The sequence below is a fragment of the Barbus barbus genome (genome assembly GCF_936440315.1).
Source record: "Barbus barbus genome assembly, chromosome: 2".
Lineage (NCBI taxonomy): Eukaryota > Metazoa > Chordata > Actinopteri > Cypriniformes > Cyprinidae > Barbus > Barbus barbus.
Window position 1 is genome coordinate 6,131,123 of NC_136730.1, and position 16,532 is coordinate 6,147,654.

The window sequence follows — 16,532 nt, forward strand, 5'->3', positions numbered from 1 at the left end:
AATATTTGGCAAGATACAACTATTTGAATCAAGGGTGCCTTTAAAGCTGTCCAAATTAAGTTCTTAGCAATGCATATTACTTTTTGATATATTTACGGTAAGAAACTTACAAAATATCTTCATGGTACATGATTTTTACTTAATATCCTAATGATTTTTGACATGAAAAAATTGATAATTTTGACCCATACAATGTATTTTTGGCTAGTGCTGCAAATATACCTGTGCTACTTATGACTGGTTTTGGGCTCCAGGGTCACATGTATATTTTGTACCATACATATAGTATGGTATCGTGTTGAGAACTGTGTAAAAACCATGGTAATCATGCATTATTACCATAATATTTCAAAGCACAATGTGATATCACCGCTGTAATGTTATATTTGCATTCCCTATGGACACATATAAAGAAACATTAACCTGTGTTTGAAGCATGTGCCATTGTTTTTTAACAAAATCAACCCTGTAAAGGCCAGCTAATGTGAATATGCTGTGGCAATGTGTATCTTTCCACCTCTGTCACACTAGATTGCACATGCATTCAGACTTAAGAAATCCAGTTTAAGGATTAACTGCCCTTGTTGGTCAACGTTAAACCACAGCACTTTGACCATTTGTTATAACCAGCGTTACACTAATAAAACCCCAGGAAACTCACGTACACGCTATTAATCTTGCTTTTAAAGCACTTATGAGTGCATAACTCAGAATTTATGCACAATCACACCAAGATTTATCGCAGCCGTCGAAGTGTGTGTGTGTGAGGCCTTCATAAACACCTTCCCTGAGTAGTGTACACAAAGAATCTGATTGTCACTGAGACAACACACACACACACACACACACACACACACACACACACACACAGTGTGAAATCCAGTGCTCTAATGAATGCGTTCAAAGGTTAAGGACTTACATTCTGCAATGTTAAAATCAACATGTTCTCTATTGAAAAACATTTAAACAATGCAATGGAGTTTATGCAATTATAAACGCATGGTTCATCCAAAAAATGAAAATTCTGTCATCACTACATGCTTTTTTCTTCTTCTGTGGAGCATAAAAGAAGATACTTTCAAGAATGTTGGTAATCAAACTGTTTGGCTCCCATTGACTTTTATTGTCCATAATATGGAAGTCAATGGGAGCCGAAAACATCTGGTTGCCAACATTCAAAATATCATCTTCATCTATACTATCATCAAAAGTAAATGGCGATTTTAATTTTAGGGAGGTCCATCTTATTAAATAAGGCAAAGATTTGGTAAATGCACAAAGTTGAGTGAAAATCAGCATTACATACAACAATGGAGTTGGTTTATTGATTTATTGAACTATTTTTTTTCCAAATGGATTGGCATGCACAATGGCATGCAAGTCCATTGGACTACATACAAACATATGGGTTAATAAGACTAAAATGAAATCAAATGGTGACCAGTATGGACCATTTCACATTTCCGGAAAGCCAAAGCAAACCATTGCAGGGAAAACTTATACTGTAAATGGGAGATCATTGCATATGTAATTTTTGCATTACTATTTGCTCCAAAAGCAAGAGTAAAAAAATCAGATATTGCATTCCCATGACTTTCCAAAATATGAAAAAACAGAGATGGATTCGAGTTATTGCAGAAATTAGTCATTACAGTCTGGGATAAGAGTCCATTTACTACACATTTGTGTTCAAAACAGCTCAAGTTAATAGCAGCTAACTAGTCATATTACAGGTCACTGTCTATTAATGAAATCCACAGCTTTAACCTTCACAATTCACCATGAAGATTTAATATAACGGACTACTGCAATAAAATACATCCACTTGACCTTGACCTTCTTATGGTTAAACATTTTACACACTAAACCAGTTTTAAAATCACATTAAAACACGTCTCCCTGTAGACAGCGGCTGAAATTGCATTGTAAATCAACTTCAGTGAACAATTAATTCCCTTAATACACCCTAAATAAAGAATAAAAATGTAATAAAATGGTGTCATTAAACGTCATTTAAAGTTTTTTCATCTGTACCATATGAAAGGTGAATATATGGGTTTGTTGTGCAAAAAACATTCTGTCTGTGTGGCATGTGACAGCAGCATTTAATAGAAGATACTGAACATATCAGACCCTTGATTCCTCTTCCTGGAAATCAGCCGCAGCGCTCACATGGCATCCTTGATAAGATCAGCCAGTCTCCTGAAAGCCTGTGGATGAATAGCAAAGAGCCATAAATGACAAAGTAAGGCCTTATTCTGAAGTATTTTCAACACTGATAATAATATAAATATATGCAGAGTGTGTGTGAGTGTGTGTGTGTTGTACCTCATCGATCTGTTGAGGTGTGGAGAGAGAAAAGGCGGCTCTAACATACGGACACGGATCTGAGCTGTTGATGTTGAAAACGCCTCCAGGAACCAGAAGAACCTACAAACAAACACAATAAACATGACAAGGATTCAAGATAATTATTCAAAGCCCTATAATATACACCTGCTGAACGTTTTGATAAGAACTGAGACTTCAGGAGAAACTAAAGGCTAGCATCACGTTTACAGACGTAACTCTTGCTGTCAATGCTCAAACAAACAGGGCAATGTTTTGAAGGCTTACTTATTGTTAATAAGGTGCAATAAGAAAAGTATTTTAATACTGAACATGCTCAGCTTCAAACACATGAAGTAAAGATGTTTAACAGGACTGACTCCATACTCGTCTCAACAGAAACAGATGCTGTATTGAATGTGTGTGGGAGGCAAACTATGTGGTGTGTTATCAGGATCAGGTGCTTCAGTTCATTTACATAAACACAGCGCACAGCAGGCACACGCACACACACACACACAGAAACTTTGCTCCAGCAAACCTGCTGTATTGTATCATAAAGCCACAACGACCCATACAAATGACTTTGACTCACAGGTAATGTTTGCAGTTATAAAGGAAAGTGGTTTCATGTAGCAAATGAAAACATTTCTAACATCACATTCAGCACTAATGTAAACTCTACGAGCTTTTGTGTACGTGTGAATTATACAGATGTGTGTGTGAGTGTGTTGAACCTCTTTTTCTAACGCTCTCTCCATTATCAGCTGCTGTGTGTCTTTAAAGCCCTTGAGTTTAATCCACAGGAACATGCCGGCCATGGGAGGATGCCATTCAGCTACATCTACAAAACACCCGGAGAGTAATTAAAGCAAAAGATCAACCAAAAATTACAATTTGCTGAAAATGTCATCACCTTCAGGCCATCCAAGATGTAGATGAGTTTATATCTTCATCAGATTTGGAGAAATGTAGCATTGCATCACTTGCTCAGCAATGGATGCTCTGCAGTGAATGGGTGCCGTCAGAATGAGAGTCCAAACAGCTGATAAAAACATCACAATAATCCACACCACTCCAGTCCATCAGTTAATGCCTTGAGAAGTGAGTTTTTGCTTCAAACTGTTGCTTCCAGCTAAAATACGAATCAAGTTCTTGTCTGAAACAGGAGTGAAATCTGCACAGATCAAGCACCCTTTACAAGCCAAACAAGTATGTTTGGCAACAGGAGATGGACTTTTTCATTTGAGGTAGAGTTATTATGTTATTATGGAGCCTTAAAATGTATTACTTTTACTTTTAGTCATTTAGCAGACGCTTTTATCCAAAGCACTAACAAATAAGAAAAAGTAACTAAAACTAAAAGTTAACACTCAGTAATAATAGTGGATTAATAGTGGATTGTTTTTTTTACACAAACATGCAGCTTTTCACGTCACAAGGCATTAACTGATGGACTGGAGTGGTGTGGATTATTGTGATGTTTTTCTCAGCTGTTTGGACTCTCATTCTGACGGCACCCATTCACTGCAGGGCATCCATTGCTGAGCAAGTCATGCAATGCTTAAGATCTGATGAAGAAACAAACTTGGATGGCCTGAGGGTACATTTTCAGCATTTTTTTATTTTTAGGTGAACTACGTATTCCTTTAAATACTGTAATCTGGGCTCTGACGCTCAGATATATGAGATAATTTACTTATTCCAACAAAATCAATAGCAATTGTGAACTTCTGCCTTGTGTTTTAGTTCAATACAACATAAGCTGTATGGACCATATCTGTGGCACACAGCCGATTACTACAGAAGATCATTTAGACGTATAAAATATTATATCAGGCATTGCACTGGGATCAATGTTTAAATACAGTTACATAAGACTAATATGATAGTGTCAATAACAGATGAAGCTGATGTGCGAGTCAAACCTTTGAGCCATTTGTCTGCGGAGGAGAGCATGGCGTTCCTCTGAGATCTGTAAAACTCAATCACCCTGAGGAAGAGCAAAAACAAATGCCAACCATATGCACAGCTCAACTTAAATAAAACCTGTTCAAATATTTGTAAAAAGCTGACCAAAGGTCCAACTGAAGTCTATAAAAATACAGTTATGAGCAACACTTTAAATATAGTAAGCAGAACCCTGTGGCCATTTATATAATATCATGGGAATCTGATAGCGTCGTTAAAATCATAAATCCCCAGCTCACCCGTCGATGTGCTTGAGAAAACCTTCTGGACCCCAGCTATGAAGCAGCTGAGAGACCATGAGCTGAAAACACAAAGAGACGAGAGGAAACACAAAACTTTGAGTGTCATTATACAATATGACTAACAAGAGGCTTGGTTACTTTATTTGGGCTTCAGTTTGATTCAGCTGCAAGAAACATAAGGCCTGTATTGTGCTGGTCACATTATATCATATACATTTATGATATGATATAGCAATTATAAAAGAAAAAGAAAACAACGCATTTTAATCATTGTTAATCTTAGAATATTTCGCATTATTAGTAATTATTAATAAAGTAAATATTATTTGATGCAAAATCTTTTTGCAAATCATTCCACCAAAGTGAAAAACAGGAATCAATATATTTTTTAAAATATTATATATTTAAAATATTATCAGAATAAACACTGCTTAATATTTATTTAGCATTACTGAATGACTTTGGTAATCTTAATTAAAGAGTATTTTGCAAATCATCCCACCACAGTGACAAAATAGAAAACTATTTATATATATATAATTATTATTATTAAAATACTAAAATAATAATAATATACAATTACAAAAATATTACTTAAAATATTTGAATATTTATTCAACAGTATTTAATTAATTTTTAATCAAAGATTATTTTGCTAGTCATCCTACCACAGCAAGAAAATAAAACAATTATACATTAGTTAATTTACTGTTTAGATAATGATTATTTATTATTATTACTATATAAAGTAAATATTACAAGAATTACTATTAAAATATTTGATATTGATTAAACATTATTTAATGACTTATTATTATTTAGTAAGCCATGCCAGCTCAGTGGAAACAGAACAGACAGTCAGTCTCGTCGCTGTTAAAGCGCCTGTGAATCTCACGCTTGTTTTTCTCGCTGCATCTCTTCTTCCTGAGATTCACGTTGAGAGAATAATTAAAGTTCAAATTTGTCTGCTCAAGCACGCATACAGTACAAACACACCTCCTCCTCTCACGAATCCACTCCTAACCTCAGAGACACATTTCTGTGCGTGTTTTTGCAGCTGTGCATTGAAAGCAGAACACAAGGCCTGTCATGTACAGACTACAGCTGCTGTGGACCGAGGAAGAGCCCTCGACTGAAGCTGCTGCGCTGCTGACTCAGGAGAGGAGCAGGACGGTGAATGTGAGCGATGGTCTGACCTGTGTGAAGGTGCTGGTGTGCATCGTGGAGGCCTGGATGTGTAGCACCACACGGTCCACCAGCGGCTTGGGTCCAGTGACAAAACCGATCCGCAACCTGTCAGGAGAAACACACACACACACACACACACAAATGATTCGAGAATAATGATACTCCAGTTCAACCACAAACAAACACAAGTGTTTCACAATCTGAGAAAAGCCCAAAGGTACTTAACATCTTTTATGAGTGCTTTTATTTTATGGTACTGTACAACAATTAAATAGCACTACCAATGTCATTTTCCAAGAATAAAATGCCACTGCCATGGAAAAAATGCATGGTAATAACAGAAGTGGAAAGATATGAGAGAGGATTTCCAGGATATATCTCAGTGTTGTCATTCACACAGGTTTTGCTCTGAGCTTTTTTCCCTTGAGTCAATATACTGAGCGTGACGGCTGTGTCTCAGCCCTGTCCCACTGACAAACACCCACCCCGACGACAGGATCTTAGAGAAGGAGTCCGTCCGCAGGACGCGTCCGTCTACGTCCATGGACAGAAATGTTGGAGCCCACGGCTGGATGACAGCAGAGCAACAGAAGAAGAGAGCGGAGGATTGACTTTATTTTATTACTGAGTGTTATCTTATCAGAGCAGCAATTGAGAGGCTATCAGAGAGGTCAGTATACGACTACCGCTACATGCTAATCTATCACACAATACAAACAGAGAGATAAATCAGAGCAACTTACTTTCTGGAACTGTAGGAAATAATACGGGTCGTCCTCAATGATAAGCAAATCATATTTCCTGGCAAGCTGCGAATTAAAAACAATAGTAAGCATCTTCAACACTGGCTGTCTACCATTGGTCGGAAAAACAAACAGCCCCGCCCCCAAACTCACGCCATTGGTTGAGAACAAACAACAACATTTACACTTAAACTACAAACTTTGATAGTTGTCTTTCTTACATTAAAAATACTTCAACATTTAAAAACATTTAGCTTACTATTTTCAGTTTTTAAGTTTAGTATTATTTATATACTACTATAGCACGTATTGATATTCTGAATTAGATTTTATTTCATAATATTTTCACTTCTCATTTTAGTTTAGTATTATTTACATTAAACTATAGTATACTAATATTTCAAATGATGATTTATTTTAGGATTTCCAGTTTTAATTTTAGCGCAAGTAATATGCTACGTACTTTTGAAATCTCTATTAATTTTCAGACTTTTTTCAGATTTTCCTGAGATTTCTGATATAGCTTTAATTTATTTTTATTTTTTAATAATTTTAGTGCTTCGACTTCAAATTATTATTTTCAATTAGTTATCAAGGCAACATTTTTATATTTAATTTGCATTTTTTTAATCATTATTCTTTTTAGCATTTTATTTTTTATAAAATACATAAAATATATTAAATTTTTATATAATATTATACTTTTTTTATTATAACGTGATAAAAAGAGGAAGTAAACATACTCTAAATCCCAAATGTCACATATAACATCTGAATGTTCTTGTAAGGTTGGACAGGGAGCATTTAGGCCTCACTCAAACTCTAGGCAAACGCAGTACTGAACGCTGTAAGCCATACAGCGGGTAAAATAAGTATTGAACAGGTCACCATTTTTCTCAGTAAATATGATTCTAAAAGTGCTGTTGATGTACAATTTTCACCAGATGTCGGTAACAACCCAAGCAATCCATTCATACAAATAAAACAAAACAAATAAATTCAGAAATTAATGGTGGCGTGTTCAATACTTATTTTACCCGCTGTATGTGTGCACTGAGCAATGAACTCTGCTTACCTCATAGACTTCCTGTTTCCTCTCAAAGGTCATGGACGCTCCGGTGGGGTTACCTCCGTTCGGGATGGTGTACAGGACTCTCGGTGCAGTGCTTCCTGGTTTCTGTGTGTCTGCCAGGTCCCAGCGTGCCAGACACGTCCTCAGGTCTGCAGGGATCATGCCGTGATGATCGCTCGCCACGTTAATGAGGTTACAGCCCAGCGGCTGCAGCTGTTGATGAGAGAGTTGGTAAGGATAACGTGTAATGGGCCGAGAGAGAGATTGCAGGTAAAACATGGTGATGATGGGAAGTGTGCTTCATACGGCTGCCAGCGTTCCTGAGTACGTGGGAGCGTCGAGGAGGACGTTATCTCCAGAATTGACCAGCATCTCAAATATCTGATGATCAGAGTGAAGAGGAAAATTACCACTTGATTTCATCCTAAATGACGCCACATAATAATATTTGCATATCACTTAATATCAAACACAATTCACAGATCACAAGCATCAGGAATAGGCCTGGGCGATATGTCAAAAATATCTTATCGATAACCGCCTTAAAAAATATCTCGATATCCGATAATATCGTCTACCTAAGCCCCACCTCCACCAGGCCCCGCCCCCGCTAAGAAAACATTGCCGACATGCACCATATTCAGTTTGGTCTTAATTATTACCACGTTAAAGTTTGGTATTACTTTTCTTAGTTTGTGCTTAAACTAACAGAAAACATTAGCTTTGCTGTTATGTTGGTGTTGCTAACAATTTCCACTCTGTTCTTATCAAATTTGTGTTTGAAATGAATTTCGTTTTGTGAGAAGAACTGTTGAGGAAAAATGATAAACGAAATTTTAAGTTCATCATGGTGAAGTTGGACATTCTGGCGGTGATTATAAGAATGATAAATGCATGTTGATGTCATATAGTAATAGGCCTTACCCTAAATAAGGATAAATTATACTGGAACGCATCTCCAAAATAATTGCATACGCAGATGCACATTGCCATTACAGTAGTCAGCGCCGAACAACAGCCAAATCAAATATAAACTGAGGTTACAAAAGTGATTCAGTCAAGATTAGTGAGGGATTTTCTTTTCTTTTGTTCTTTGATTAACGTTAATGACTGGCGGCAGCGACTGCTGTCAATGCACGGATCCAATACACCCTCTTTACGTTCACTTAAGACATAACCGATTATATTTATGGGATATTTGGATATAATTTTGTGTGTATTTGTCCATTCAAATGTGTAAGAATGCGAGAAAGAGAGCTCAGTCCAGTGTTCGTGTATATAAGAGGTGCGAGCTGTGTGTGTGTGTGTGTGTGTGCTCTGCACAGAAAACAGTGCGCGAGAGCAGAAGTGAGTTCTATTTAGTCTTCTTGCAGTTGATTTTTTTGAAATCACAAAAAATGTGCATACAGGAATCAAGAAGCAGAATCAAAATTTAATTTTATAACAAGTAATTCCTGACCTTATCTGATCTTATTTCCAAAATTGGAATAGCTTTTCGATTCCCAACCCTCCTATTAAATTATTTCATTCTTGCATGCAAAAAGACCTGTTTGGTGACTATGGGGCTGTGTAAAATATTTTTTGCAACTTAGGTTTATCATTTGTCATTGTTTTCCCGATAATATCGATAATCGTCTGTTACCTGACTGTTGACATCGACATCGCGATACTTACGAGACATCGTCGATATACGATTATATCATCATATCGCCCAGCCCTAATCAGGAACAGAGCGGATCCACAAGAAGAGCATATATTGGGACAATCTTATTTTAGATGCTTTTATAGTTTTTAATTATATTTATATTTTCTGATTTCATTTTAATATCAGCTAAAGTTTTAGTCTCTTTTGTCATTTTTTTTTAAATGTCTCTGTAATTTTGATCATCTTTTAGTTATTTTAGTTAAGTGCATTAAGTTAAATTAAATTAAAACGAGACTAAATGAAGTTTGTTTCATTTGATTTCAGTTAACATTTCAAGTAACTAACATGTTAGTTTTTTAAGTTCTAGTAATTGAGATGTGTGTTTCTGTTAGTTTTAAAAATATGTCTATATAGTTTTTATAATTTTTTTTTATTTCAGTTTTAGTTATTTAAAATTGGTTAAAATTTGTTTTTCATTTCAAGTAACAATTTGTTTTTATTGTTGTACTTTACATTTATATTTATGTTACTGAGTGATTCTGGAATAATTACAGTATATTATTGATATTTTGGATTAACATTTTCAGCTTTCATTTTAATTTTAGATGAATTTTTAGTAAGTTTTTTTCTGTATAGCTTTATTTTTATTTAGGGTTTAATTTCAGAAGTCAACAGTTCTAACTTTCAATCTTTTATTTAAATTATTTCAGTTAACATTTAGTTTAAGTAACTTTTTTTAAACTGTAGCATTTACATTTATGCATTGAACACATGCTTTTATCCAAAGCGACTGACATTTTTCCTGGGAAACGACCCATGACTTTTGGTTAATAGTGCATTTCTCTACTGTTTCAGTTAGAGGAAGGCTTAGTTAACTATAATAACCCTAACTACGGTTGCATATCGAATATATTTGTGAGCATATTATTACTGCCACACAGATCTGATTGGTTCCAGATTGGAAGCAGATGCATGTGTGATGTTAAGGGTGTGGATGTACTTTGCAGAGCCCCTCCTGACTGCCGGTGGTGACACACATCTCCATCTGTCCTCTCTCTGGACTGTAGCCGGCCGTGGGAGGATTGTGGAGGCTCTTCTGAAGATCCTTCATCCACGAGACCAGCTCAGGAATACTGCGAGCACACAGACACATATTGTCAACAAATCATTTCAAATCATAAGATTGCGCTTCAAATAATCCTTATCTGTCATTTTCTGTCAAAAACTGTCTTAAGCAGTCATGAGAATAACGTTACATTTGGTATATTAATGTGACGTGATATACTATAACAATATCTATTGAATAGCTCTTTTCAGCCCGCTGCATTATTTTCCTCCTGATTATTTCCATGGTTCCTTGCCGTAAGCAAATGAAAAAAGACAACATATAATGTGCATTTGTGGTCTGCTCTCCCGATTTAATTTATGATATAAACCATGAATAATTCCCTGGAATGCACTAACAGTCTTTTATTGTTCTCCACAAAGGTTTGTTTACACACGGATGCTGTAAAATGTACTTATGAAATATAGACATATATTACTATAATGGTATTTAACACATCCATAATATTGCTGAGGATAGGAGGAGGATCTTTAAGAGTTATGCATGGTATGTTGAAAGTAATTTGTTAATGCTTTTACACATTAAATGTCCTTTTAATGATCGATGGTTGAAGGGTGAGTAAAATAATGTCAACTCATTGTACTCATTGTTTTTGAAAATGCTTATCACTGCATTCCTTTTGCTGATTGAAGGGTTATGGGGCATAGGAAAAAGGTGGATAACCAACAAAGTCTAAACACATTTACATTTAGTCATTTGGCAGACGCTTTTATCCAAACACGATGTACATAAGAGATTCATGGAGTACAGACAGATTAATATACAGTGGGGTAAAAAAATTTATTTGATCCCCTGCTGATTGATCTGAAATGATCAGTCTATAATTTTAATGGTAGGTTTATTTGAACAGTGAGAGACAGAATAAAAAAAACAAAAAAACAGAAGAATGCATTTTAAAAAAGTTACAAATTGATTTGCATTTTAATGAGTATAATAAGTATTTGACCCCTTCGCAAAACATGACTTGTCCTACAAAAGTTAGCAGAAAAACACCCCCAGAGCATAATGTTTCCACCTCCATGTTTGACGGTGGGGATGGGGTTCTTGGGGTCATAGGCAGCATTCCTCCTCCTCCAAACACGAAGAGTTGAGTTGATGCCAAAGAGCTGGATTTTGGTCTCATCTGACCACAACACTTTCACACAGTTCTCCTCTGAGTCACTGGCAAACTTCAGACGGGCCTGTACATGTGCTTTCTTGAGCAGAGGGACCTTGCGGGCGCTGCAGAATTTCAGTCCTTCACGGCGTAGTGTGTTACCAATTGTTTTCTTGGTGACTATGGTCCCAGCTGCCTTGAGATTATTGACAAGATCCTCCCGTGTAGTTCTGGGCTGATTCCTCACCGTTCTCATGATCACTGAAACTCCAAATTCAAATTTTATTTGTCACATACATATACATACATAGTACGACATGTAGTGAAATGTATTGTACGACTGTCCAACAAATTGTCCAACAAAATTAAGAAAACCTCAAGTTTACAAAAATACAAATAGAAAATAAGTACAGTAAACATATATATGGAAATAAACTAGCAATACAATTAAATAGAATAAAGTTAAAATAGATATGAGATAAAAATAGAATATAAGAATAAAAATAGAATATGATTCTATATAGATTCTATAAAAATAAAGTAAAGTGTATGTCAGTGATAAAGTGTCCGTGTGCTGTGCAGTGCAGTAAAGTGTGTAAGTGAGTAAAAGGAATACTAAAGACAAATGGTATGTTGTATAGGTATCCTTCTACAACTGAGACTGACATTAGTGCAGATTGTAGTTGAAATTGTGCAAAGTGGAAGTGTGGGGTGATGTGATTAGAGTGGAGAGAGGTTAAGACTCCGAATGGCCTGCGGGAAGAAGCTCTGCATGGAGCGGAAGCGCCTCCCTGAACGCAGCAGAGAAAAGAGTCCATTGTTGGGATGGCTGAGGTCCTTCACTATCTTCCTGGCCCTGGTCAGGCACCGCTTGCTGTAGATGTCCTGCAGGTCAGGGAGCTCGGTGTGAATGGTACGTTCCGCTGAACGCACCACCCTCTGGAGGGCTCGTCTGTCCTGCATAGTGCAGTTCCCGAACCAGGAAGTGATGCTGCCCGTCAGGACGCTCTCGATGGTGCAGGTGTAAAAAGTCTTAAGCACCCGAGAGGGAAGTCTAAAGTCCCTTAAGCGTCTCAGATGGTACAGACGCTGCCTGGCCTTCTTCACCAGGGTGCTGGTATGACAGGACCAAGTCAAGTCCTGCGTGATGTGAACACCCAGGTATCTGAAGCTGTCCACTCTCTCCACTGGAGTCCCGTTGATCGTGATCGGCTGGTATGACCGCTCCTGCTTCGTACTGAAGTCCACTATCAGCTCCTTAGTTTTGCTGATGTTCAGGTGTAGACTATTCACCTGGCACCAACTCTCCAGGTTCTTAATCTCCTGTATGTAGGCCGTCTCGTCGTTGTCTGATATCAGGCCCAACACAACAGTGTCATCAGCAAACTTGATGATGGTGGTGGAGTTGGAAGTGGCCACGCAGTCATAAGTGTACAGTGAGTACAGCAGGGGGCTCAGAACACAACCTTGAGGGGCTCTAGTACTTATGGTGATGGAGGATGAGGTGTGTTTACCCATCCGTACGGCTTGCTGTCTGTCCTTCAGGAAGCTGGAGATCCATTGGCACAAGTGTGTGCTGAGACCAAGGACCTCCAACTTGGAGGTGAGTGTGGAGGGAATTATGGTGTTAAACGCTGAACTGTAGTCCACAAACAGCATTTTTACATAATTCCCTTTTCTGCAGTCCAGGTGACTTGTTGTGGTGTGGAGGAGGTGTGAGATGGCGTCCTCCGTGGAGCGGTTATGCCTGTATGCAAACTGTAGTGGATCCAGTGTGTCTGGTAGTGATGCAATGATGAAGTCTCTGACCAGTCTCTCAAAGCACTTCATCACCACTGATGTGAGGGCTACAGGGCGATAGTCGCTGAGGCAGGTGGGCTGGGGTTTCTTGGGGACAGGAACAATGGTGTACTGCTTAAAGCATGAGGGGACTGTAGACTGTTCCAGGGAGAGGTCGAAGATCTCAGTGAACACCGGTGCTAGCTGGTCAGCGCAGGCCTTCAGAACCCGACCTGTGATGCCATCTGGTCCTGCTGCCTTCCTGATGTTCACTCTCCTGAATGCTCTCCTCACATCATGCTCCGTGATGGTGAACACGTTGTCCTCACCGGCTTTCTCAGCGTGCATGCGGTTAGCACTGCTAGCGCCGCTAGCGTGATTTGCTGCAGCCTCGAAGCGAGCATAAAAAGTGTTCAGCTCGTCAGCCAGAGAAGGTAGTGAGCCTGGTGAAGGTCAGCCACGAGGTGAGATCTTGCATGGAGCCCCAGTCCGAGGGAGATTGACAATTATTTTGTGTTTCTTCCATTTGCGAATAATCGCACCAACTCTTGTCACCTTCTCACCAAGCTGCTTGGCGATGATCTTGTAGCCCATTCCAGCCTTGTGTAGGTCTACAGTCTTGTCCCCGCCATCCTTGGACAGCTCTTTGGTCTTGGTCATGGTGGAGAGTTTGGAATCTGATTGCTTCTGTGGACAGATGTTTTTTATACGGGTAACAAGCTTTAAGAGAGTGCTCCTAATATCAGCTCCTTGCCTGTATAAAGACACCTGGGAGCCAGAAATCTTGCTGATTGATAGGGGATCAAATACTTATTTCACTCATTAAAATGCAAATCAATTTATAACTTTTTTGAAATGCATTTTTCTGGATTTTTATTTGTTATTCTGTCTCTCACTGTTCAAATAAACCTACCATTAAAATTATAGACTGATCATTTCTTTGTCAGTGGGCAAACGTACAAAATCAGCAGGGGATCAAGTAATTTTTTCCCCCACTGTAATGGGAGTTTTCACTATCACTATACTGATATCTGCTTCATTTACTATAAAGAGAGCACCTTTTATTCAGTACCAAAACTGCTACGGAGAACCATAGTATTTTTATTGGTACTGACTACTGAAATTTAACAACACTTAAGCCAAACAAGAAGCACCAAACGAATGGCAGTGTATGTTGTGTGATACCCGTATGAGCCGGAGTACTGCAGTGCTCTCTTCATCAGCGGCTCGTCCAGCACCACCGCATCTCCTCCCTTCACTTTAATGCTGGCCGACAGGAACGGGAAGGTGTTGGGATTGGGAGCTCCTCCGGCCAGAGAGATCAGAGACGGGGGAGATCGCTGCTGAAGCTCCGCTGGACCAGAACGACAACACAAATCAAGCCATGTCGTGGGTTATGAACAGTAATATAATACTACAAATCAGACTCACTCAGTATGCGAATAGGTGATGGTTTTCTCGCCGCGCTCACAGCTGTCAGAAAGCGAGCGTAATTCATGCTTCTGAGGGGACAATTAGCAAATTAGACATCAGAGATGGTGATTTTAATTTATGTGCATCTGTACTACATAGTTAGCAATAAACTTCTAGAGAAGGAATGACAATGGAGTTTCACTGGAATCAATCGTAATGGGAGTTTAATGGTATTATCCAGATATAATCGCTTAGAAATTTCATAAGTAAAAATCTGATTAACGTATCCTCATTAGACAGAAATCGCTTCCAAATTATGAAATAAACTCAAAAAAAATGTTAAGCTGCACATATTCATAAATAAAATAAATTTGAATTTCTGTGCACCTGTATTAAAATGTTTGTTATAAAATTCCATCAAATGAATGTAAAAGGAGTTTCTATCATAATTTAGAAGCAATCCTAATGGGTATTTATGATGATAATACAAGAAACTATGACTAAATTATCTCTGTAATCACTTAGAAATTACAAGTGTAAAAAGCCCATTAAAAGATCCCTGTAAGGAGATATACATCGGTTCCAAACAATAACATAAAAATAAAATCAAAATAAATAAACAGAAAATTAACCTGAAAAAAGAATGTCAGTGATAATTCCTTTACTCCCAATCCTTTAATGATATTATCCAGATATATTAGATCGAATTATATTATTATAGAAGAAATTAAAGCAATGCAATCACTTAGAAATAGGCCTAAGTGAATTGGTTCCAGAAATACCCCCCCCCCCCCCCGAAAAAAATACTAAATAAAGAGAAAAATGGGAGTGTTGCACATATTCATAAACAGACCAAGCAAAGTGATTAACTGTGCAACAGAAAGCATACAGAATATATATATATATATATATATATATATATATATATATGTTTTTGTGCAAACTTAAATAAATACTGCGCCCTTTATTGATTATGCAACTTCTAAACATGAGCTTTTTACATGGGAGCTGACTAAAAGGTAGTAGTTATATTTAATTACTTTCTAAATATGATATTAAATACGTTGTCATTTGGACAATTTTCTTTTTTTAATGTAGCACATATTTTTAAACAAAGCAAATAAAATTATAATAGTTGTAATTATAATAGTTGTGTAACAGAATGGCAAGTTTAAAAAAAAAAAAAAAAAATATATATATATATATATATATGTATGTGTGTGTGTGCGCATGTTTATGTGGTTTATGAGGACACAAATGTGTATAATGACATGGGTATGACAGAGGTATTACAATATGAAGGTGGTTTATGAGGACACTGCCTATGTCCCCGTAATTCAAAAGGCTTAAAAAACATACTAAATGTTGTTTTTTTGAAAATCTAAAAATGCACAAAGTCTCCTGTGAGGGCTAAGTTTAGGTGTAGGGTTGGTGTAGGGCAATAGCACACACAGTTTGTTCAGTATAAAAACCATTACGCCTATGGAGAGTCCCCATAAACCACAAAAACCAACGTGTGTGTGTGTGTGCGTGCAACAGGTTTTTTTTAATTCACTTCTGGATTAAAATCTCGTTATTTTGACGACTTCATCTTAATTCTCAGACTGAAACACATGTGCATGGAAATCATGATTTACTGCCATGCTCCTCGCGCAGGACGCCTGGAGTTCAACTCAGCCAAGCTTCAACAACGCGCGTGACAGACGCAAATCAACACAATCTGCCCCCATATACATCAATACATAACACGAACCATCAAAAGAACTTCAAACGATGCTAAACGACGCAAATTTTACAGGCGACGAAGCCTAACCTCTAAAAAATTTTACTGACCCGTGTCTTCCCGTACCGCTGACGGTCTCCCGCAAAGCTTTCTGGGCCGTGTAGTTTTCTTTCTTCGAGAGAAGCGTAAACAGTTGTTCTTTTTCC

The 16,532-nt window shown here is 37.6% G+C and overlaps 1 protein-coding gene across 2 annotated transcripts; it reads right to left on the bottom strand.

Annotated features, from left to right (window-relative positions):
* Positions 1-1,305: 1,305 nt before the first annotated feature.
* LOC306887962 (kynurenine/alpha-aminoadipate aminotransferase, mitochondrial-like) lies at positions 1,306-16,473 on the bottom strand. Of its 2 annotated transcripts, none has more exons than XM_079446023.1 (14): positions 16,437-16,473; positions 14,622-14,692; positions 14,376-14,544; positions 10,190-10,322; positions 7,851-7,925; positions 7,548-7,757; positions 6,473-6,538; positions 6,215-6,297; positions 5,738-5,834; positions 4,539-4,600; positions 4,257-4,321; positions 3,066-3,172; positions 2,329-2,430; positions 1,306-2,210 (listed from the first exon to the last, which is right to left on the bottom strand). In XM_079446023.1, exons 2-14 carry the CDS (start codon positions 14,686-14,688, stop codon positions 2,169-2,171), a joined length of 1,278 nt encoding a protein of 425 aa, XP_079302149.1. In that variant the 5' UTR covers positions 14,689-14,692; positions 16,437-16,473; the 3' UTR covers positions 1,306-2,168. The 2 variants fall into 2 exon arrangements, with proteins under 2 accessions (XP_079302149.1, XP_079302150.1); XM_079446024.1 differs by having other exon boundaries at positions 16,417-16,459.
* Positions 16,474-16,532: the final 59 nt, after the last annotated feature.